The sequence below is a fragment of the Colobus angolensis genome, unplaced genomic scaffold (genome assembly GCF_000951035.1).
Source record: "Colobus angolensis palliatus isolate OR3802 unplaced genomic scaffold, Cang.pa_1.0 Scaffold1, whole genome shotgun sequence".
In the NCBI taxonomy this organism is placed as follows: domain Eukaryota; kingdom Metazoa; phylum Chordata; class Mammalia; order Primates; family Cercopithecidae; genus Colobus; species Colobus angolensis.
In genome coordinates, this window is record NW_012110918.1 from 19,337,544 (window position 1) to 19,360,060 (window position 22,517).

Below are 22,517 nucleotides of genomic sequence, written 5' to 3' on the forward strand. Positions count from 1 at the left end.
AAAAATTAGCCAGGCGTGGTGGCAGGTGCCTGTAGTCCCAGCTACTCAGGAGGCTGAGGCAGGAGAATCACTCGAGCCCAGGAAGCGGAGGTTGCAGTGAGCCAAGATCGCACCACTGCACTCCAGCCTGGACAACAGAGTAAGACTCCATCTCAAGAAAAAGAAAATCTACCGCCTTTTCCCGAGTTTCCTGGGTAACATACCTGACAGCTAATGGAAGCTTCAGCATATTTTGTTGCTGAGGTTTCCAAGCCAGCCTAAAACTCACATGTGATTAGCTGTGTGCGTTTCATAAAAACATTTGCCAACACAAGACCTGGGTCCAGGCATGTCTTCCCTCAGTGTGTTTGGCTTCCTCATGATGCCAGGCCCTGCGTACAGACCAGATGCCACCTTGTGAGGACACACCGGCAGGCAGGCCCCTCCAATCCTGAGTGCGGCATAACGGGGACCGGCGGTTGTGGCTGCACCGTGTACCCGAGGCAGGGTCCTGCTGTCAGCCTGGACCTTGGGGTGAGGGAGGCAGTGGTCCTGTTCAGCAGAGGGCATGGGATTGAGCACAGCCCAGCAGGGAGGAGAGTTAACAGGGCCCTGGGCCCTGGTGGGGAGCTGTTGGGGGCCTCTGAGCCATAGTGAAGAGTGTGGATTGTCCTGAGGTCCTGGCACTTTGATGGTCAGGTCTGTGTTTTGAATATATCACTGTGGCTGTATTTGGTCATTGGAAATAAGGAGAGGGCTTGGGGGCTCTCAGGAAAAGGGAGAGGGTTGGGGGCCTGGAGGTGTGCCCACTGGAGGAAGGTGGGAGTCGCCAGGGCACTACAGAGGGTCTCAGGGCAGTGTTGGTGTCGCTCCGCAGGTGGAGGGCATAGCCGAGGGTGACAGTATCGTTGAGTGTGAGGAGGTCGGGGCTCAGCTTGCGCGTGCCGGCCTGTGAGGAAGCTTCAGCCGTGCTGATGTGGAAATGTTTCCTCTGCACATTGGAGTTTCGGACACACAGACTGGAACTGAACTGATGGACGGGCCCCGGGAAAACTGTTAGGCGAGACGAGGAGGACGGGGACCAGCTGTCGCCCCACTCTCCTGTTTATCGTCCCAGCCGCGTTGAGGATTTTTGTAAATGTTAACATCTGTAAATTCATACCTATCACCACAATCAAGACAAGAAAAGACCCAGGTTTCCCCTTGCCCTTTTGGGGTTCCTCCCCTCCCACACACCCTTCTTCAGGCAGCCCTGGTCTGTTGCTGTCACTGCAGCTGTGTCTGCGTTTCCCGAAGCTCCGTGTGAATGGGTTCAGGCAGTGGGCGCCCTCCTCACTCACACTGGCTTCCTCCGCTCCGTGCTTCCTGCAGACTTTCCGCCTGTGGGGACCTGCACGGAGCCTCCAGGGCCAGGGATGTGGTGCACAGCGTCTGTCTCCACTCACCTGGTGAGGGGCTTCTGGGCAGTGTCCCGTCTGGGTTACCACAAATGCAGCTGCGGCGAACGTGTGTGTACATGTCTGTCTTTGGCCTGCTCTCTTGTTGTCTGGCATAGATGCCCAGAGCTGGGTGGCTGTGCTGTAAGTTTTTTTTTGTCCTTTTGAGATAGAACCTTGCTCTGTCACCCAGGCTGGAGTGCTGTGGCCGGATCTCAGCTCACTGCAAGCTCCGCCTCCCGGGTTCACGCCATTCTCCTGCCTCAGCCTCCCGGGTAGCTGGGACTACAGGCGCCGTGACCTCGCCCGGCTAGTTTTTTGTAGTTTTTTTTTTTTTTTTTAGTAGAGACGGGGTTTCACCGTGTTAGCCAGGATGGTCTCGATCTCCTGACCTCGTGATCTGCCCGTCTCGGCCTCCCAAAGTGCTGGGATTACAGGCTTGAGCCACCGCGCCCGGCCGTCAAAGCCTTTTTTAAAAAAAATCAGCTTTGGGCCGGGCGCGGTGGCTCATGGCTTTAATTCCAGCACTTTGGGAGACTGAAGTAGGCAGATCACGATGTCAAGAGATCATCCTGGCCAACATGGTGAAACCCCGTCTCTACCAAAAATACAAAAGTTAGCCGGGCGTGGTGGCGCTCACCTGTAGTCCCAGCTGCTCGGGAGGCTGAGGCAGGAGAATTGCTTGAACCCAGGAGGTGGAGGTTGCAGTGAGCCGAGATCGCGCCACTGCATTCCAGCCTGGTGACAGAGCAAGACTCTGTCTCAAAATAAAAATAAAAATAAAAATCAGCTTTATCTTTGTACATCTACTTTATTACATGTAGTAAAATCGCCAGTTTTCAATACGGGTTTCAGTATGGCGGCGGGTGTGGCAGATGTGAGCCGTTGAATGACCACACCGTGGTCAGCATGGTGCACACGACCCTCCCTCTGGGAGGCCCTGTCCTGCCGGCCCTCCTGTCCCTGGGGCTCCACCAGTTTAGAATCTGCAGGTGGCTTCCTTTGTCAGCTCCCTGCCTCCTCAGCTCCCTTTGTTTCGGGGTTCCTCAGTGGTTCTTGCTGCGTGGTCGCCCCACCAGTTGAGGGGCTTTGAGCCCTGTGGGTTTTGGTGTGAGCGCATGGCACAGCTTCTGTTCTCCCTGGCTGTTTTTCTGTCAGAGTGAGCAGTCGTGAGGACTTTGGGTGTTTTGGTCTTCCTGCTGTTGTAAATTTCCTTCTCTGATTTCTGGTATCTTCAGCATTGAGTGTCCTTTTAAAAATATATATTGTCGTCTTTTGCTTTTCAATAGTTTTTTATGTTCGTATCATATAAGCTCCTCAAAGCAAGGAAACCTCAAAGTCAACTGTTTGCTTCTGTATTTCCTGAATTGGTGAATGACATCTTGTCCACAGACTCAGCTCGCTTGCTTCTCCTTCTCTCACTGCCCACACGTGGCTGGTGACCTAGGTCTGCCACTTCCACATCCCTAATAGACCTCAGACAAGCCTCATCCTGGGACCCTCTCTATGCCGTCACCTCATTTCCGGCTGCCTTTGTCTCGCAGAAGCCTCCGAGCTGACTCTGCACCCTCACGCCCTGACCTCTCCCATCCGTGCTTTGCCCGTGGGTTCTGTCTGGTTTGCTCGTGGCCAGAGTCGATTCTCTTTCACATCTCTGCCTGCCCTGGCTCCCTCCAGCCCCTCCGTCACTCCCACCTTCTGGTGGATATACTCCCCTTGGTTCTCATACTCTTCCTCTGGGACCTTGGGTGCCCAGGACACACCCCTTTTTCTGCCGCCTTGGGCCAGGGACTCAGGAGCGTGTCTTCTTCAGGGTCAGTTGCTAGTTGGTGCCCGTGCCTGTGTGAGCACTCAGGTGGCCTTGCCTCTATCTGCTGCTTTCCATGAAGTCACTGGCTGCCTGCCTGCTTCTCTGGAACCCTGCTGTCTGGGACACCTGCTGCTGGGCTCTAGGACGCAGTCGGATGCATCTGCCTTCTGGGCGTGCAGCCCCAGGGCCCCTGCAGCACCTCTGTGCCAGGGTCCTGGGTGACGTGGTTCTCGGCGTCATGGCACTGTTTCCCACAGCTCGTCTGCTGCCTGATTTCTCATTTCTCTCAGTTTCTCTCAGGCTGTTTCCTCACCTTCCGAGGGGCTCTGTCTCCATCCGCTTCCTTTCTCTTGTCTCCCTGGCTGACTTTCCCAGGCAGGTACCTTGCAGCAGGTGCCTGTCTGCCTGCCCAAAGTTCACGCTTGTGCCTGGGCCCCTCTGCAGTCAACGTTCTTCCTGGGCTCCGCTCCTCTGTCTGCTCTCGGGTGCCGTGGTGGAGGCCGTGGCAACACAGGTGGGTGGCGGTGGTGGCAGGTTCAGTTAATCCGTGCAAGCAGCTGGAGTTTTAGATAAATGCATTACAGAAACCACATGGTGTAAAATTGAGAGGGGACAGGAGTGATCGGGGAAAACCAGACCTGTCTCTCAACTCTTCCCCGTGCCGCCATCATGCCTGGTTTCCTGCGTGTCCCAGAGTGTCTGCTTCTGTCGTGCGTGGACCCACCTCTGAGCTCATCAGCAGAGGCTGGCTGACGTGAGAGCTCCTGGGTTTTGGAGACAATACAGCCCCGGGCCACCGCGGCAAGGAAGGGGAGGGGAAGCCCCATCTGTTCTCTCACCCGTGCTTCCCGGAGAGCCTTTTGCGTCTGGACGTCGGGCGTGATCTTCATGGATCCCCCTCGTGGCCTTTGGGTCCGTCCGGTGTTTTGCTGTCATAAACAGGGTGAATATTTTTGTGTCTGCAGTTCCTCGCCTTTGTGATTATTTTGGAATGGGTTACCGCAAGCGGAGAGGCTGGACCCGAGGGCCGCATGCTCTCAGTTTCCTGCACGTTGCTGGCCACTGTCCACTGGGGCTGTGCCCAAGTGCTGCCCGGCAGGCTCAGTGTCCTCCTGCTTCCCGCAGCTCTGGCTGCGGACCCCGGGGCTTGGGCCATCGGACAGCTGAGCAGAGCTTCCTTTTCTTTTCCTCCGTGCCGGAGGCTGCACCGCTTCAGGTAGTTGAAGTGTGTGTATGTTTTCTGTAAACTTCTTGATGATATTTCTGCTACGCTATGTTTTGTTATTGATTCAGAAGAACTTGCTTATTTTAGGGAATCCTCCTGTTGGTAAGACCAGTTGCAGATGTTTTTTCCAATTTTGTTGTTTGACTTTTGACTTTGTTTTTGGTGTTTTCCTGGTAGACTTTGTTCGGCATGTGTATTTGTAGGGATCGATTTCTTTTCTGGCTCTGGGTTTTGAGTCATAATTAGAAAGGCATATCCTACTTGGAGATTATTTTTTAAAAGTCTTCCATGTTGTTTTCACAAGATGTAACTTTCATTTGTGAGACATAATTTGCATGCTTTCAGCTGCACCTGTATGGAGTGGGTGGTTGTGGAGGGGCTGACAGTGTGTCCGCCTGCGCCACCTGCATCTTCCTTGGGAGTGGAGCTCCCACCACTCCACGGCCACCCTCCCTCCTCCCAGCCTGTGTGCCGCTACCCCGCCCTCAATGTGGAGCAGGGCTGCCCCTCGCGGAGGGTCCTGTCCACGGGATCAGAGGGAACACACTCCTGTGTGTCAGTGTTCTTTGCTCAGTAGCGCGCCTGGGGCCTGTCCGCGGCGCGTGTGTCCGCGGTGCGTGTGTCCACAGCTCCTTTTCGTTGGTGAGTCTGCTCAGCGCAGCGCGCTTCGGGCCTGTCCACAGTGCGTGTGTTCTCAGCTCGTGTGTCCTCAGCGCGTGTGTCCGCGGCGTGTGTGTCTGCGGCGCGCGTGTCCACAGCTCCTTTTTGTGGTGAGTTGTGTGCAGTGTTCTGTGGCTATACAGTTTTTCTGTGAGTTTGCCTGACATTGGGTTATTTTGAGTTTTTGACTCTGGTGAATAAAGCAGTTGTATATATTTATTTAGAAATCATCTTCATGTAGATGTGTATTTTCATTTCTTTCAGATAAAGAGTTAAAAGGGAACTTTTGTATATTTTATAAGAAACTGCCAAACTGTTTTGCAAAGTGGCTCTGGTTTTCCCACATCTGTGCCAACACTTGGTATTTGTCAGTCTTTTAAAATTTTACCCATTCGAGTGGGGGTAATGGTTTAACAACATTCCTGGCTGAATACTGATGTTGAACATCTTTTCATGTGTTTATTGGCCTTTTATTTATTTTCTTTTATGATGTCTCTGTACAAATTTTGTGCCAATGTTTTGTTTGGGGTTTATCTCTTTATATTCTGGTACAAGTCAGCTTGCCTGTTGGTTTTCTTAAAAGTTTTTGACAGCTTTACGAGGTGTAACGGGGACACGTTCACTCTGTATGGAGTGCAGGGCTTTACTGAAGTGCAGCTGGCATACACTAACCAGAGTGCACAGCTTCCTGCGTGTGACGTAGGCATGCACCTGTGAGGCCTGAGCACAGCCATCACCCTGGAGCCTCCCCGTGTCTGCTCCCTGTAATTCCCGCCTCGGTCCTCCCCCACCCTGAGGCCACCACTGATCTGCCTCTGTTGGTGTAGATTAGTTTGCGCGTCCTTGAATTTTGTGTGAATAAAACAAAGCTGTGTGTACTCGTTTTGTCAGGCTTCTTCGGCTTAGGGTAGTTGAGATTCAGGTTGTGTGTGTTGCTCCTGAGTATTCGATTGTGTGGATCCACCACGGTTTGTTTTCTCTGTAGATGATGTCAGGACGGTTTCCGGTTCTTGCTGTTGCACGTGTTACACATGAAGCTATGTGTACAAATGCTCTTTTCTTTTGCATAACTGCTCAGGGGGCATGGCTGGATCATGTGGTAGATTTGAAGAAATAAGCAAACTGGTTTTGAAAGTAACTGTGCTGAATTCTCACCCACAGGCAGTGAGTTCTCGCTCTTCCACGTCTCACCACCTCTCCGTGCTGTCTTTTCCAGTGTGTATATTGCCGGCTTTCCTGAGTACACCCAGCCGATGATAGACCACCTGGTTACCATGAAGATCAACCATTGGGATGGGTAGGTTTTCTGTTTGTGTTTTTCTAAGAGTTTTTTTTTTTTCCCCAAAGGAGAGATTCAGCTGAGCTTATAAGCCTTGAGTGTATTTTCTCACTGTGGATGTCGTATTTTAAAATAACTTCTGAGAAGTAATATGAATTCTAGTCTTCATGTGGATGTGTTGGGTCATGGTCTGTGTCCAGTTCCACTTCTGGAGACCTTGGTCCAGTGTGTCCGACGGGTTGGTGTTCCCGTGCGAGGGCCCACGCTGGTATGTTGCGGAGTGCCGCTGCGTCCGAGGGGGCGCGGGTGGAACTTGGAGGTGGAGCCTCTGTCATCTGCCTCAGCAGGCGGTGCTTCCCCCGACTCTGCTCCACGTGGCCCCACAGGTGGCTTCTGCGCTGTCTGCTGGGAGTCCGGCAGTTTTTAGTGGCCGTTTTCTTTTTTTTTTCTCTTTGTTTTTTTGAGACGGAGTCTTGCTCTGTCGCCCAGGCTGGAGTGCAGTGGCCGGATCTCAGCTCACTGCAAGCTCCGCCTCCCGGGTTTACGCCATTCTCTTGCCTCAGCCTCCCGAGTAGTTGGGACTACAGGCGCCCGCCACCTCGCCCGGCTAGTTTTTTGTATTTTTAGTAGAGATGGGGTTTCACCGTGTTAGCCAGGATGGTCTCGATCTCCTGACCTCGTGATCCGCCCGTCTCGGCCTCCCAAAGTGCCAGGATTACAGGCTTGAGCCACCATGCCCGGCCTTAGTGGCCGTTTTCATAATTACGGTAGCAGCTTCAGGGTTTCCTTGCATTTCATAGGCAGTTAAATGTGTCTCAAAGGAAAAGCGAAGTGCGGTCTGGAGCATAAACAGAGTGTTAGTACCGTGACCACTGCCCTGAGGAGGTCAGGGTCCCCTCCTAGGACAGTGCCATGCTGTGGCACTCCTCACGGGAGCCCTGAGGAGCGGCAGGTGCCTGTGGGTGGAGGTGGCTTTGTGAGGGTGCAAGTCCAGAATCTCAGTTTCAGGGTTGGTGTGACGTGGAGGAGGTCCTTTCTGATCCATGAGGGATGCGTTTGCTGCTGCCTGGGGAGAGGCCCAGCTGCCTGCCATGGTCCAGGCAGGGCTCTCAGGGCTGGGAGCCTCTGGGAAAGGAACTCCTGGGTAGGTAGCACTCGGGCTGCCGGGGGAAGACCCTCCCTTCCCTTCCTGGTGATCGTTCGCTTCCAGAGAAGGGTGTGAGTTCCTGACCCTCGGGGTGTCCCTGCACATGTTACACCAAAGCTCTCTCCATTAGAGTGAAAGGTCCCCTAAACCAGACCTGGGGAAAATGAATGAATTAGTCAGTTGTATCAGCCGACTAGTCAATAACATCTTTAAAACCAAAGTTACAGATGTATATCCATGGTGTCAGAGCTGTGGGACTCTCCAGCTGTTACTGTGTCGTCTGTTTCTGCCTCAGTTCTCTCAGCCTTTCCTTCACGTATTTTGGGTGGGTCATTTATTGGAGGCAGGTACACTTGCACTTTTTGCCTCTTCCTAATGTACTGACCCTTTATCTTTATGGAACGGCCCTCTTTGTCTCATGTTAGATTTCTTGCCTTTCAGTTAAAGTAACTGATGACTGGTGTAGTACCTGGGTTGGCAAGCTTTTCTTTAAAGGACTAGATAAACATGATAGATCTCTGTTCCATATGCTTTGCTTTATTTTATTTTAATTTTATTTAGTTTACGTAACCCTTGAAAAATGTGAAAACCATTCTTAGCTGAGGGCCGTCCTTACAAGCAGCAGCCTCGGGCTGGGCTTGCGGCTGCAGACTGCATTGCCTCCGCGTCCCAGGTGCCTTGTCTGTCCCGTTCCCTCAGAGTTGCGGGTGATGGTCTGGTAGACGGCATACAGTTGGGTGTTGCTCAGGGTGCAGAGTTTCCTGGCACATGAAACGCCACCTGCCGCGAAGAGCTCTTTGTTTACTATTGGAAGTGGACCCTGAGCAGGGCCCTTGGCCGACACTGCAGGGGCTCTGGCAGGTGGTGCTGCCAGTGTGGGTGTCTGCCCTCGTACCTCGTTTCACCGTGGTGCTGTGGGTTTGGTGGTTTTAAATAGTTAGAATACAGACATCCGCCTTCTGCATGTTTTCACCTTTACGTTTTGCTTCTTTGTTGTTACGTGTTACATCATACATGATGATTTTAAGTCATGACCACTTGCTGTTCCATCTGGGTCTGGAGGGGCTGGGGGTGCAGGCTCTGCCGTTCACTCCCAGCTTTACCCTCTGCCTCTGTATGGAGCTCTGGAAGGAGAGGTGGGCTCAGGAGGGGCTCCGGCCTCTTGAGCTGGCCCTGGGTCAGCCTTCCGCCATCCCCGTGTTCAACCGTTGGGTGGTTTCAGTGTGTGTCTGAGGAGGCACTTATTGGATGTGTGCCCCAGATTTGGTGGGTGAGCCTTAGAAAATTCCTTCTGTTCACCCCTTGTAATCCGTGGAGGGGCTGTTTCACATGGCTCTGTCTCAGACTCGCATCCTCCGGGTAGTTAGTGTGGGGGTGGGGAGGCCGGAGACCCAATTGCCACCTGGCCCTGAGAAAGAATGGCACCTGTGTCCCAAGAAGAACCGTGGTTAGCCGTGTGACCTTACTGTGGTAGACTGTCCCTGTCGTCGGTTGGAGTCGGAGGTTCTTGTGCTGGTTTGTGTGTGTGAGTGAGTGAGCCTCTGCTCAACCCACAAGTGGTGGGTTGAGGACTGATGTATGTCGTCTCCCTCACTTTCTTTTTATGAACTGAATAAAGCTAGAATCGTCCAAGTGAAGGCACTAATGATGTTCTCTCCTCACTCTCAGGGTCATCCGAGAGCTGGCTGTGAAGGCGCTGCACAACCTGACCCAGCGAGCACCTGAGTACAGCGCCACGCAAGGTGGGTGTGGTCGTGGCCGGCCTGCGGGCACCACGCTTGCGCACCGCAGAAAGTCCCGGGTTGCTGGTTTCAAAGTCTGGGGGCTGAAAATAAGGTTCTGCTTCTGTCTTGGTGAGAAGCATCTGAGGAACTAGCTGTGGACTTGGTCGGGGGACAGGCTGTGAGGACGGATGCGGTGAGTGGGTCCGCCTGCATGGCAGGGAGCCACCGGACTATGTTACGTACACCAAAGCCCGTGTGGTCTCGCCAGGCGCCTGACAGGCAGTGCAGCTTCCCTGGTCTCTAGTTGGCTTGCACCTGCCACACATGACCCGCCACACGCGACCCGCCACACGTGACCCGCCACACAGGAATGCACTTTGGAATTGGGCAGGGTGTATAGAAAGACAGGGCCTGAATGGGAGACTCAAAGTCTGCCCAGGACTAAAATCACCTTGGAATGGCTCAGCTAAGCCTGCACTTCTTACACTTCATCCGTGAAGAGAGAAATCCCATTTGTTCTGTCTCGTTCTTTCTACTTGGAATAAATAATCATCTGACTTAAATGTAGGGAAGAATACCACATTTCTCAACATCACCCTCACTCCACTGACATGTATTACAGGGGCTCCACTGGAGGCGGATTGTGGCTGTTCGGTGGAGTTACTGATGCGACGCCTGAGTTTCACAGCCTGTGTTTCACATCCTGTGGGGGCTTGTTCATTCCTAAGGGATCTTTCAGCTTCATGATCTGTGAACGAGGCATCCATGTCACGGGTTTAGTGCGGTGCTGCCCTACTTCCAATGCATAATTAACCCTTGCTGACACTGAGGGGCTCAGCTTTGTCCTCTGTCTGGTTGAAGAGCACGGACACCCAGGATGGGATTGTGACCTTTTGTAGATTTCTCTGATTCTCGAAAAACCAATCACCCCCAGCCGCCACATCTTAACCTCTCTGATTCTCAGCCCATTGCAAACCTGGCAGCACTTGGGAAGGCTAAGGCCCAGGGAGCTTGGTTTCCCTATGCAGGTGTGGCAGAGCCTCCTCCTTCTGCGGCCACGAGGGTTCTGAGGAGTCTGTACTTTCTGAGCAAACTCAGAGTAGAGGCACCGCCCCTAGGGCAGCCCTGCCTCTGTCCTGCTCCGCCCCCTCCACCACCCAGGCAGCCAGGCAGAGCCCCTGCCAGGAACAGAGGCCGCCCTGCACCGACAGGGGAGGCCTGGGGAGTGTGTCCTCCTCTTCTATGCCCCCTCTCCTGTCTGAGCCACCCACCCCGTCTGGGGCACTTGGGAGCACGCAGCAGCCTCTGTCCTGTCACCCTTGGTGTCTCGGAGGCCATCTGCATCACCACAGGTGCCGTCCTGGGCACTGGGGTGATGACCCTGAGGGATGCCACTGTTGGCATGTGTGTGTGGTTGTCCCACAAGCCGTCTGTGTGTGCACGCTGTCACCTGCCCTCTCGGCCCTGTCTCTTGCAGTCTTCCCGAGGCTGCTGTCCATGACACTGAGTCCAGATCTACACACGAGGCATGGGTCGATTCTTGCCTGCGCGGAGGTTGCTTACGCCTTGTACAAACTTGCAGCCCAAGAGAACAGGTAGGAAGAGCCGGTCTCGAGGAGACACAGGGCTCCGTTCCTGATCCCCTTGCCATATAATTATAGTGCTTTCCAGTTCGGGGCTATCTCATCCCTTCTAATTTTTGTTTATTTGCACCAGTGGGTTAGGCCCCAGGTTGTACTAATGGAGTGTGTAAGTGGCCCTCTCTCCTGACAGTCGTGCCGGGGATGGACCACCCACCTCTCTTTAGCGGGGTGCGTCACCCAGATGGGTCGGGCGTCTCCCCCCAGTCACTCTGCCCCTGCTGCCTCCTTGTGTGCCTCCTGGTCTCAGAGGTGACGAGTGAGGTCATAACAGCAAAGGTCCTTTTTCTGAGATGGCATTGAGCAACTTGCATGTTCAGTGTCCTTTCTTCATCATGTTTGATAGTTTAAAATGCCAGAGAACATGCACTTTTCTTTTGAATTTTTCAGTTGGCTATGTTTGTACAAATAATAATAAAGCGTGAAAAATACGGGGTCGCTGGGAAGTTGTGTGCAGGAGGCTGTAAGGCATTGACTGTCTTACGTTTCTTCCCAGTTGACTCTTCCTCAAAAGTAAAAACTCCCAGACTTACCATAGTGATGGTAACCTGGTTCTCGGACTCCAGTTTGAGAAACGATTTTAAGTTATGCCCTGTGCATTGAGAGAGTTCCTGGCAACGGATTGAGAGCAGGGTATGGGCCCACCTCCCGCCCCAGCCTGAGGGAGCTCTGGTCAGTCCTGAGCTGAGATGCACAGTGCGACTCCTTCAGGGACGCTCGCTCGTGTGGGTGTGGCCGATGTCCGTGCAAGACCTGGCGTTTATGGCGCTGCTCTGTGGTGGTGGAAGAAGGTGCATGGAGTGGGGTCTGGGGAGAACCAGGCAGGAGCTCCCAGGGTCCTCCAGTTGGGTCCCACAGAGCCTGTGTCATTTCCCCAGCAGTGAAATGTGACCTCACCTGTGAGGTGTCGATCAGGGAAGCACATTTGAGCCTCAGTGCCCAGGCCAGCCTGGGGTCTGGCTATGTGGGCACCTCCACCTGGCACAAAACAAAATTCCAGACCCCCAGGAGGAAAGCAGGTGACCGGAGTAAAGCACACGGTTTGTGCAGATTGAGCTAGCGAGGGGGCCTCATCAGGCAGGGCTTGGTGGGAACCCTGCTGGCATCCAGGCCCCCAGATGCCAGCCCAGGGCCGATCTTGCCAGGGACCTTCTCTCGGATGGCAGCGGACATGAGCTCTCGTCTCAGCCTCACCTGGACGTGTCTGTTTTCCAAGGTGGTCACATTGGCAGGGGTCACAGCTTTAAGGGGATGTCCCAACATCCTCTTCCTTTGACCAGGCACTGCTTCATCTAAAGTCATAAATGGGCCGGGCGCAGTGGCTCACGCCTGTAATCCCAGCTCTTTAGGAGGTGGAGGTGGGGGGGATTGTTTGGGCCCAGGAGTTTGAGACCAGCCTGGGCAGCATAGTGAGACCCCATCTCTAAAATGAAATAAATACAATAAAATAAACAAAACAATGCAATACAGAACAATAGAATAGAATAGAATAAAAAAATAATCAAAGGTATGCCCTGCAGAGGTCTCTGGGACCCACCAGGACCTGAACAAGATGAGACTTTGCTGAGCCCATGTTCCTCCGAGTGTACCCGGGGTTAGGGTCTTGGGGTGTGTGACCTCAGCCCCTCCGAGTGTACCCGAGGTTAGGATCTTGGGGGGTGTGACCTCAGCTTCTCCGAGTGTACCCGGGGTTTGGGTCTTGGGGGGGTGACCTCAGCCCCTCCGAGTATATACCCGGGGTTGGGGTTTTGGGGAGTGTGGCCTCAACTCACTGTTTGACCTTCTACAGGCCTGTCACAGACCATCTGGACGAGCAGGCAGTGCAGGGCCTGAAGCAGATTCACCAGCAGGTTTGTGTGCAGCCTCTGGGTGTGCCCCTGGGGAGGCATCACAGGGCCTCCCACCCTTCCCAGGCAGGGTCTGCAGTCCTGGTGGCCACTGTGCTCCATCAGTCCTAGGCTCAGTGGGGGAACCTGGGTGTGATCGCTCTGGGAACAGGCTCTACGCTGGTGTCATGCTTGTGAACAGCCATCTTGGGGGGTTGCCCTGGGAGAAAAGACTCTCAGGAAATGAGTGCAGACTTTCTGTGCACGTAGCCAACATGTCCTCGGTCTCTGAGGAAGGCTTATGAAACCAGTGCAGTCAGTGGAGGTTTCAGCTGCAGCTGGAGTGCGGTTTCCCTCTGGGGCGCCCGGCTGCGGTCCCAGGATGGAGTGCGCAGCCAACTGTGGGTGGGGATATTGGGCCCCGTGCTCTCGTGGAGTTGGGCACACAGAACAAGCACAGAAGCCTCTAGTTTCCAGCCGTGCACCTGCAACTGGGGTCTGGCATCTCCTGAAAGTAAACCGGAATTTTGTGTGTGCATTTCTCTGGGGAGATGACGTGTTCATCTTTCTGGGCTTTTAGAGATTCTCAAAGGCTTCTGTGACCCAGAGGTAAAGTATGAACTATGGATCTTGGTGTTACAGGAGAATATAAAAATCATTCACAAGGGATTATCTGGTTTACTGTCTGTTGTTCCAGATAGCTTTATGTTCTTTAAGATTCATCTCGTGGATTCTTACCCTATTTTTGCCATTAACTTGCTTTATGATTTTGGCAAAGCCACTCTGCTTACATTTTTCACTTTTAAGGTGGTGTCTGGCCTCCCCCTCTGACTGAGACAAGCATGGCTGCAGAGTGCAGACGGGGAGGTGGCCCCGGGCAGCAACCATGAATGTGGCCTCCCCACTGAGGCTGAGCCATGGCTCCCTTTTCCTGTAAAATATATGCAGTAATAGAGCCGACCTCCTTGAGTTTTTGTGAGAATTAAATAATATATTTTAAAGAGTTTAGGAGAATATTTGGTACAGTGTGAGCATTCAGTAAATTTCAGTAGTAGTGCTCATCACAATGTGGCTTTTTTAGCTCTTTTAAAGAAAAAGAAACATCAGCATCCTGTTGGGCACAATTACTTTCCTGCCGGAGGGCTGCCTGGGTGAGTTCTGTCAGTCCCTGGGACCAGAACGCAGGTGGCTCCAGCTCCCTGCTCTGGCCACCCTCTCCCTCTTCGCTCCGTGCCTCAGTTTCCCCTTCAAGGGAGTGCTGGGCCTGTCTGGAGGTTAAATGAGGCCATCTGCGTCAGTAGGTGGGCCTCCGTCCCCAGCCCCCTAGGCGGCTCTCCTGGCTGGCACGGCGTCTTCCGCCGTTTTCTCTTTGTTCTTATTTTTGACAATTGTTAATGTATATGTATTATTTTAAAATTTAAATTATTAAATAACTTCCAGTTTTTTATTTTCAGCTCTATGATCGTCAGTTATACAGGTGAGCTTTACAAAACCAACGTTCTTGTATCTGTGTCCTAATGAAGAACTGTGCTGTCAGGAGCAGGCGGGACGGGTGTGCTTGCTCCCTCGCTGCCTGGGTGTGTTTGGGTTGAGCGGCTGTCACCTGGCCCATTGATGGAGGTGTGCAAGGGCCTGACCTGGTTGTGTGTTTGGGTTGAGCGAGTGTCACCCGGCCGGCTGTTGGAGGTGGGTGAGGGTCTGACCTGGACCCGGCCGGCTGTCAGAGGTGTGTGACGGTCTGACCTGGTTGTGTGTGGGTTGAGCGGGGGTCACCCGGCCCGCTGTTGGAGGGCAGGCATCCCAGACGGGCAGAGCAGCCTGGAGCCCCGCCTGGCTTTGCTTGTGGTAGAACCGCAGCGTGCTGCTTCTCTAGGCTGGATGGGGCTCTTTCTGGCATCTGAGATTGCTTTTATAAAGTAAGAGCTGAGCGCTGCTTGGAGTTACCTCTGTGATGGGATACCCGTCGGGAAAAATTAAAATTAATGTCCAGGAAAAATTAAAAATTAGCATGACCCAGCTAGGATGGGAGGCCTCCGGAAGATGGCTGTACCACGTTTTTTCCTTTTTTCATGAAAGGTCGCTCATGCTCAGTAACACATTCACCTAGTTCTCATTTTAGTGCTTTTTGGAGCCCGAGGTTACACTGGCAAAGCATCTTTCATGGTGTTTTGTACGTCAGGAGGTTCTTCTAATTCTGATGTTTTCATTCCTTTTCAGGGGTCTGGGAGGAGAGCTCATGAGACAAGCAGGTAGGTCTGAAGGCTGAAGGCTGCAGCCCTTTGCCGCAGCCGTCGATGAGGGAGGCATGCTCCTGGTGTGTGGGGCGGCCCATTGGCCTGCCAGGGTGCGGGGCTGGGTGTGTTTCTTCTGTGGAGGCGGCAGCTGTGGTAGGCCTGCTGTGCCCAGTGGTGCCTACAAGAGAGAGACTGAGAGATTGAGATTGAGAGAGAGAACGAGAGGAAGTGTAAGCTGGGAGGGGTTGCACCCAGGAGCCGCTGGTTCTGGAAATTTCTCAGGAAGCAGAGGCAGCTGGGGCAGTGGGGCCAGTGCTCGCCTGTGGACCCAGTGGACATTGCAGATCCCTCCAAGCACGGCCCCAAGGTGGACAGAGCAGCCCCGGGCCTGCCCTGGTGGACTGAGCAGTGCAGGGACCCAGAGCTGTTTTGGGCGAGCACAGGAAGCTCAGGCGGGGGCAAGAGGAAAGCTGAGCAGAGGCGAAGCTCCTTACACGCCCGAGTCCAGGCGAACGTCTGCGCCTGATTCCCAAGCTTCTGATACCCGCCGGGGGTTAGCACAGTCGAGCAATACCTCATTTCTCTTTGCTGATTCTTTCTGGTGTGTGAGGAGGGAAGCGTAGAACACATTTTAGACAGTTCCACAAAGTATTAAAGTGAAAGCCTGATTGCATTTCCCTAGACATTCCTGATGGCAGCAGCCAACCCCAAGGGTCCAGGGAGCTGGATCCCCCCGACACAGCTCCCAGGGCCCTGCCGTTGCGGACAGCCCAGCCCACGCCACCCTTAGCCCCCCGCTGTGAAACTGTGAGTGTGAGTGTGGAGGCACAGCTGGTGAGGAAGCTTAGAAAAATTGCTGTTGTGTGCAGACTTTTGCTAAGGTCTGTGTGGTCTGAGCAGAGGAGAGCGGGCTGGGGTTTGGGGAGCCCACGGCCAGATGTCAGGGCTGTACCCGCCTCTTGTGCTTTCTGTCCACACCTCCCAGCCCTGACCTAATGGGGACCTGCCCAAGATCTGTAGCCATCTACCCCCAGCCAGGCCGGCGGGGCTTCTGTACTGAGAGCAGCCAGCTTGCATTTCTGCTGGCGTCAGCTTAGTGTTCTTGTGGGTTTGATGGATGTCACGGGAGAGTCACTCCTGGAAACGTGAGCCAGTTTCTGTCAGCTGACGTTGGAGGCGTGGGACTGCCGGTTCTGCAGGTGGTCCCTGTTGGCTAAGACCAGCGTGTCATGTTTTGCATGTAGACGTGGTCACTGTCCCTCAGATGCCTCCAGAGCACGTGGTGCAGGGCTGTCACCTTTCCGACGTACCCACGGGTGCCCGGAGTTGCCTCCTTAGTGGGGTCGAAACCATCCCCCACGTATCGTGGACAGCTGGTGACCTGTAAAAAGCCATTTCTGGATCTAGGAGCTTGGCTTGGGATGGGATGGGGTGGGGTGCTGGGTGCTGTCGGGGGTTCACTGTCCCCCAGTTCCCACCCACGACACGGGTCGTGCCCTGGAGATGGCAATTGGAGGCAGTCCTGCGACCTTCACACGGCCTTCACATGCTCCCCGTGTGCTGCGGGGTCTGCTTCTAGGGTCGCCCTTGGTGTGTGAGCAGTAAGTCTGCACAGGAGCCCCTGCCCACCATGAAAAGGGGGGAGTTAAAGGCGTTCTGAATCCCTCTGGCCGGCGACGGAGTTAAAGGCGTTCTGAGTCCCCATGGCCAGTGATGACAGAGTTGAAGGTGTTCCTAGTCCCCGTGGCCCCCGACGCAGTTGAAGGCGTTCCCAGTCCCTGTGGCCCGCGGCGACAGAGTTGAACGTGTTCCGAGTCCCCGTGGCTGGTGACGCCTTCCTGGCTGCATTTCCTTTACCCTCCTGCTCTGTGAAGCGGGGCCCATCGGGGAGGTGCTGCTCTGCAATCTGCTCCTCTTCTTGAATGTGTGGTTAGGGCAGCTGCGTTGATGGCCCCTAGGCTCCAGAGTGACCGCCGCTTAGGGGTTCTGCTGGGTGTTGGCCGCTGTTGGCTGCAGGGCGCCGTTGCCTGTGCATTGCTGCCACCTACCCACAATGGGCAGAATTGTCACGAGCTCAGAAGGAAACCACGGAAAAACCGTAGGTCCTGGAGCCTCTGTGTGGTCGTCGCGGGCAGCTTTCCACGCCACATGCCCGCCCTGGGCATGAGGCTGCATGCACAGGAGTGCTGCATTTGCACTTAGCTGGGAGAGGAGAGAGCGTTGTGGGTTCTAGTTGGGCTTTTTGATGATGGTATTTGGAAAGACTTGATACAAAGTAGCCACTCTGTCCTGTGCCTTCCTCACCCACCACACCCACTGCTCCCTGCTGGCAGGCCTTGCAGGCTGCCCAACTAACTGAGTCACCGTGGAACATAAACACTGATGTGCTTTGTCCGGATTTTTAAAGGTGCCCTTACCACAGTTTTGGTGTTTGACGTCTACACGCCATCCGGGTTCTCGGTGCTCTGAAGGGTGGCGGTGGGCTATGGTCAGTTGTTGGGGGTGCTGGGTGCAGGGTGGTTTCTGTCCGCCTCTCTCCATCCCCAACTCCAGCTTTCCCCCCGTGCTCTCTGCTCTGGGGCATGTGTGCTGTTGGGGTGCATCCCTCAGGGTTCACTGCGGGGCATGGATTGCTCGGGGGCATCGTGGAGGAGGGCGTCTTTGTGGGAGGCATCCCTGCTCTGGGCCCCCTGCCAACCTCCAGCTGTGTCTGCACCATGAGTGTGTTTGCTGGAGTCCGTGTTTGCACTCCCTTACACCGCTGAGTGCAAACTCGGCACTCCTGCAAATGTGGCCTCGCACCGTGGTGGGCGTGTCCCCTGGAAAGCTGCCCACGCCCTCCCTGGGGGCCCCTTTGCTGCCTGCACTCCCCAGCTGTGACCACAGCTCCCGCAGCTGGCCCTCCTTGTGCGGCTTCTTCCCCTCCAGGGCCTTTGCTGGCCCCAAGAGACTCTGTGGCCTGCGGGCACTGAAGCCAGCTGTGTCCCTGGTGACCCTGACTGAGCCTTGGTGTCAACTCAGGGTTTTTTCTCCTCCTCATTCAGTTTTACACTTCATAGGAAATTTTCCCTTTCAGCTTTCAAATAGGCATAGTTTAGAAAGTGAAATCGTTCTGCATAGCGTCTGTGGTCTCGGCCCCACATCTCCCAGTCCCACATTTTTATTTTTCCAAAAGCAACCCTTTCAGTTTTTTAGCTGTCTGTTTTCCTTGCTTCTGTATTTCTGCGTTCTGTGTGTATGCAGCTGTTTCCTGATATCCTTAGTTTTAGATGTGTTCTTTCAAGTGAGACAAGACTCCAGGCTTTTGTCGGGGTGAGAGATCTGTGGGTTCGTGGGCTGCATGTGGGAGACGGGGAGGGGCTGCCGGTCACTTTCTCACCCAGGCCAGAGGATGGCGCCCTTGCACCCGAGGACGCTGGCACGTCGGTGACATGCCACCCGCAGGAGCACCCAGTGCACCCTGGCCGCAGGTACCCCGGAGGTGTTGAACCACAGATTTCTTCAGATGTTTTTTGCACATTTTGTGGGAAAAGTGGCTCAACCCTTGGGAGTTGTCCGAGTCCCCTTTGTTCCCATAGCAAAGACATGTCGTACACGTTGGCCTTTGTCATGAATATTCACGAGAGGGGATGAGCATCCTGGGTGTCCTCAGCGTGGCCCCAACTGAGCTGCTTCCCCCGGTGCCAGGAAGACAAGCGTTCCCTCATCTCCATCTTAGACTCAGTGGCTCTTGCATTTCATGCTTTAGGATCAAAGGAAAGAAACAGGAGCTCTGTTTGGTAAAGCGGAGGTGAAGGAGGGGTCCATCAGTCAGGGTGGGCTGCGTTTTGCTCTTGAAACAATCCCCAAGTTTCAGTGTCTTAAAACCACAGGTGTTTTTTTATCCTGCTCACATGGGATCACTGAGGATGGGGGCCGGGAGGAAGAGGGTCATCTGGCTCTCGCAGCCTTGCACCAGAGGCGTCAGGAGAACCAGGAAAAGTTCTCTCCTTTCATGCCGAAGACAGGAGGGAAACCAGAGGCATCGGTGAGCCGCGAGTTGGCCACGGGTGTGTGGAGGATGGTGACTTAGCAAGCCAGGATACGCTGTAAATGGACTTCTTGCTGTGGGGGTGAGGGCTCCGTGCTCCGTGCTCCGTCCCAGATGTCCTGAACACACCTGCCACCTCCCCCGGCCCCTCAGCAGAGACATCACCGGTGCTGTCGTGCCTTTCGCTTTTACTTCTGTCTTAAATCACACAGGACGTTATGTTGTTTTACATAGTCGGAGTTCATTCGGATTTACATGTACAGACACCCTGTTCTCTTGTTCCATGGGAATTCACTGGGATTTACCCGCACAGACACCTGCTGCTTCTCCTTGTTCTGTCCTGCATTTCTCACCTTCTAAGAAGACCATTTTCACTTTGCCTGGAGAACACTCTAGTGTTTTCCGTAGTGTGTATCTGCTGGTGGCACCCACTCGTTTGTTTATCCCAAAATGGCTTTTTTCCACTTTTTTTTTTTTTGAGACAGAGTTTCATTCACTCTTTGTTGCCCAGGCTGGAGTGCAGTGGTGTGATCTCGGCTCACTGCAACTTCCATCTCCCAGGTTCAAGCGACTCTCCTCCCTCAGCTTCCCAAGTAGCTGGGACTTCAGGCCCGCACCACCACACCCGGCTAAGTTTCGTATTTTTAGTAGAGATGGGGTTTCACCATGTTGGCCAGGCTGGTCTCCAACTCCTGACCTCAGGTGATCCACCCGCCTCGGCCTCCCAAAGAGCTTTTTTTTTTTTTTTCTTTTTTCACTTTGATTCTTAAAGGTTATTGTTGCTAAGAATGAAACTTGACTTTGCATTTCTTCATTCGCTTGTGTTTTGGCACTTTAAAGATAATAGTCTCTTGTCTTCTGGAGAAGTTAGCCGCCAGTCTACTTGTTACTTTATTGGAGACAATCTTTTAAGTTTCCCTGGCTTTTTTTGAGATTTTATCTTTATTTGGTTTTCAACACTTTTACCGTGATATTCCTAGAACAAGTTCCCTTTGTGTTTATCTGACTTGGGGCTCCAGGGTTCATACTTGTTTCATAATCTGTATTTTCTGTCGATGTTTTGTTCACTTTAGAAAAATTCCTAGCCATGATTTCTTTGAACATTGCTCACTGGCCTCTCCTCTCCTTTTAGGACTCATTACCCACTTTTCATCTGGATCTCACAGCACTGAATTCTTTACGCCTCTTACCTCTCTCCTCTGGTTTTGTCTGATTCAGTTTAGACATTTTTTTCTCTTCTTTTTTTTTTTTTTTTTTGAGTTGGAGTCTCGCTCTGTCACCCAGGCTGGAGTGCAGTAGCACAATCTCAGCTCACTGCAACCTCCACCTCCCGGGTTTAAGTGATTCTTCTGCCTCAGCCTCCCGAGTAGCTGGGACTACAGGCACGTGTCACCACACCCAGCTAATTTTTGTATTTTTTGTAGAGATGCGGTTTCACCACATTGGCCAGGTTGGTCTCGATCTCTTGACCTTGTGATCCACTCACCTTGGCCTCCCAAAGTGCTGGGATTACAGGAACATTTTCTTTGACTTAAATTTCATTGTCACAGATTCTTTCAAATGTGCCATATCTGCCATTAAACGCATCCTTGAATTCTTTTTTATTTTTCAGAACTTCTATTAATTTTTTATAGTTTGCATATTCTTCTTAGTTTTCATTTTTTTCACGTCCTGGAACATATTAAGCATGGTTTAAAATCTTTGTTTAATGTCATCACCTGGAGCCTCTGTGGCTGTTTCTGAAGGATGGCGTATCATACACGAAAAGCATCTCCACCAAGCCACAGGAACAAAACATCACAGAAATGCTTTGAGGCCTGGAATGTTCTCTGCCAGAGAGACTTGACGTTTGCTCTTGACGGGAGGTGGATGCTTGCTGTCGGGGTCACCTCTGTCGGGCTTCAGGATGTGAGGGGGGTCAGTGCTGGGCTGGCCCATGTTTTACACCTGTTTCTAGGTGTGGTCCTCCGGGTTCAGAACTGTGGTGAGGGCTTTACCGGTTCTCCCTTGGTCGTCCTGGAGTCCCGTCTTCCCGCTAGCTGGGGACGCTCCTGGATGCACTGTTGGGGGTTTCTGGTTTTTGTGGCGCCCCCTGGAGTCAGCTGTGAGCCGGGGAGAGTTGGCCGCCGCCGTGCTGACCCCGCGCCGTCCCCGTCAGGTCCTCGTGAGCTCTCTGGTGACTGCAGGCACTTCCTGTGTGTTTTCATTTTGTCTAGCTTTTAAAAATGTCTTAGTGGAGGGTTGATCTGCATTATCCAGTCTGTTTTTAAAAAATATTCTTCATTTTGAAATAATTACAGACTTACAGGAAGTTACGAGATTAGTAATAGAGCCTAACCATGCTTCCCACGCTTCCCCTGCGACTCCGGGTTTGGCCGCACAGTGCTGGGGCCAGGACCGTGTGTTGAGGCCCTGCCTCTTTTTTTTTTTTTTTGAGACGGAGTCTCGCTCTGCCGCCCAGGCTGGAGTGCAGTGGCCGGATCTCAGCTCACTGCAAGCTCCGCCTCCTGGGTTCACGCCATTCTCCTGCCTCAGCCTCCCAAGTAGCTGGGACTACAGGCGCCCGCCACCTCGCCCGGCTAGTTTTTTGTATTTTTTAGTAGAGACGGGGTTTCACTGTGTAGACCAGGATGGTCTCGATCTCCTGACCTCGTGATCCGCCCGTCTCGGTCTCCCAAAGTGCTGGGATTACAGGCTTGAGCCACCGCGCCCGGCCGAGGCCCTGCCTCTTAACTGGACTGCAGGCCTTTGTGGTTTTGCGGCTTCATGTGTGTGTGGAGTGGGCATGTGTGTCTAGTTTTGTGCAGATGGATGCCCTCTGTAGCTTTCTGTAGCTAACTCCACACTCCATCGGAAACCTGCGTCCTTCCCACAGAGACAGCCCCTGCCCTTTGCTTTCTCACCCGCCTGCCGCCCTTCGAGAATATGCCATGATCGACTCTTATGGCCGTGGCATTTTGAGGTGGGCATTCTCTGTGAGCGTGGTGCCCTGAGATCCCATCGAGCTGTCCATGTGTCACAGTTCATGCCTTCCTAGCCCACGGTTGGGTTTTACCAGAGTGCGTCCAACCAGCACTCAGTCAAGTACACTGGGACTATTTCTGTCTGTTGCTGTTGTGAACAAGGTTGCCAGGAATATTCACGTGCGAGATGTTGTGTGTACAAACCTTTTCTTTTCTACCGCTGAGTCCCGTGTGCCGTTTCGTGAGAGGCTGACGCGCTGCTTCATTACACCGCTGAGCCCTGGCCACAATTTTTTAACTTGGTTATAAAATACATTTAAAGTTCACATGCAGGGTGCATCTCCAAGAAAATTATTTTAAAAACTAGTTAGGACTTTGGTTTCCCAGTCTTTAAAACACATGAGAGCAGTACTCTGTTGAGAGCTGAAAGGATTCGCACTGTGACAGAGGCCTGTCTGGTTTTGGTGGAAAGGGGAGTGCACTGAGTGCGTGATGGTGTTACAGGTGCCACGTGGAAGGAGGTAAAATCGTATCTAAAACTAAGCATGAGAGTAACTAAAAACT

At 53.2% G+C, this 22,517-nt stretch overlaps 1 protein-coding gene across 1 annotated transcript in view; it reads left to right on the forward strand.

The window, feature by feature from the left end:
- Nucleotides 1–22,517, forward strand: part of TBCD (tubulin folding cofactor D) — a 174,465-nt gene that overhangs the window by 129,084 nt on the left and 22,864 nt on the right. The window contains exons 17-22 of the mRNA XM_011929067.1: nucleotides 6,327–6,407; nucleotides 9,205–9,278; nucleotides 10,738–10,855; nucleotides 12,690–12,750; nucleotides 14,181–14,203; nucleotides 14,944–14,975. Of these exons, the coding sequence (XP_011784457.1) occupies nucleotides 6,327–6,407; nucleotides 9,205–9,278; nucleotides 10,738–10,855; nucleotides 12,690–12,750; nucleotides 14,181–14,203; nucleotides 14,944–14,975 (389 nt within the window). The remainder of the gene's footprint in view (nucleotides 1–6,326; nucleotides 6,408–9,204; nucleotides 9,279–10,737; nucleotides 10,856–12,689; nucleotides 12,751–14,180; nucleotides 14,204–14,943; nucleotides 14,976–22,517) is intronic.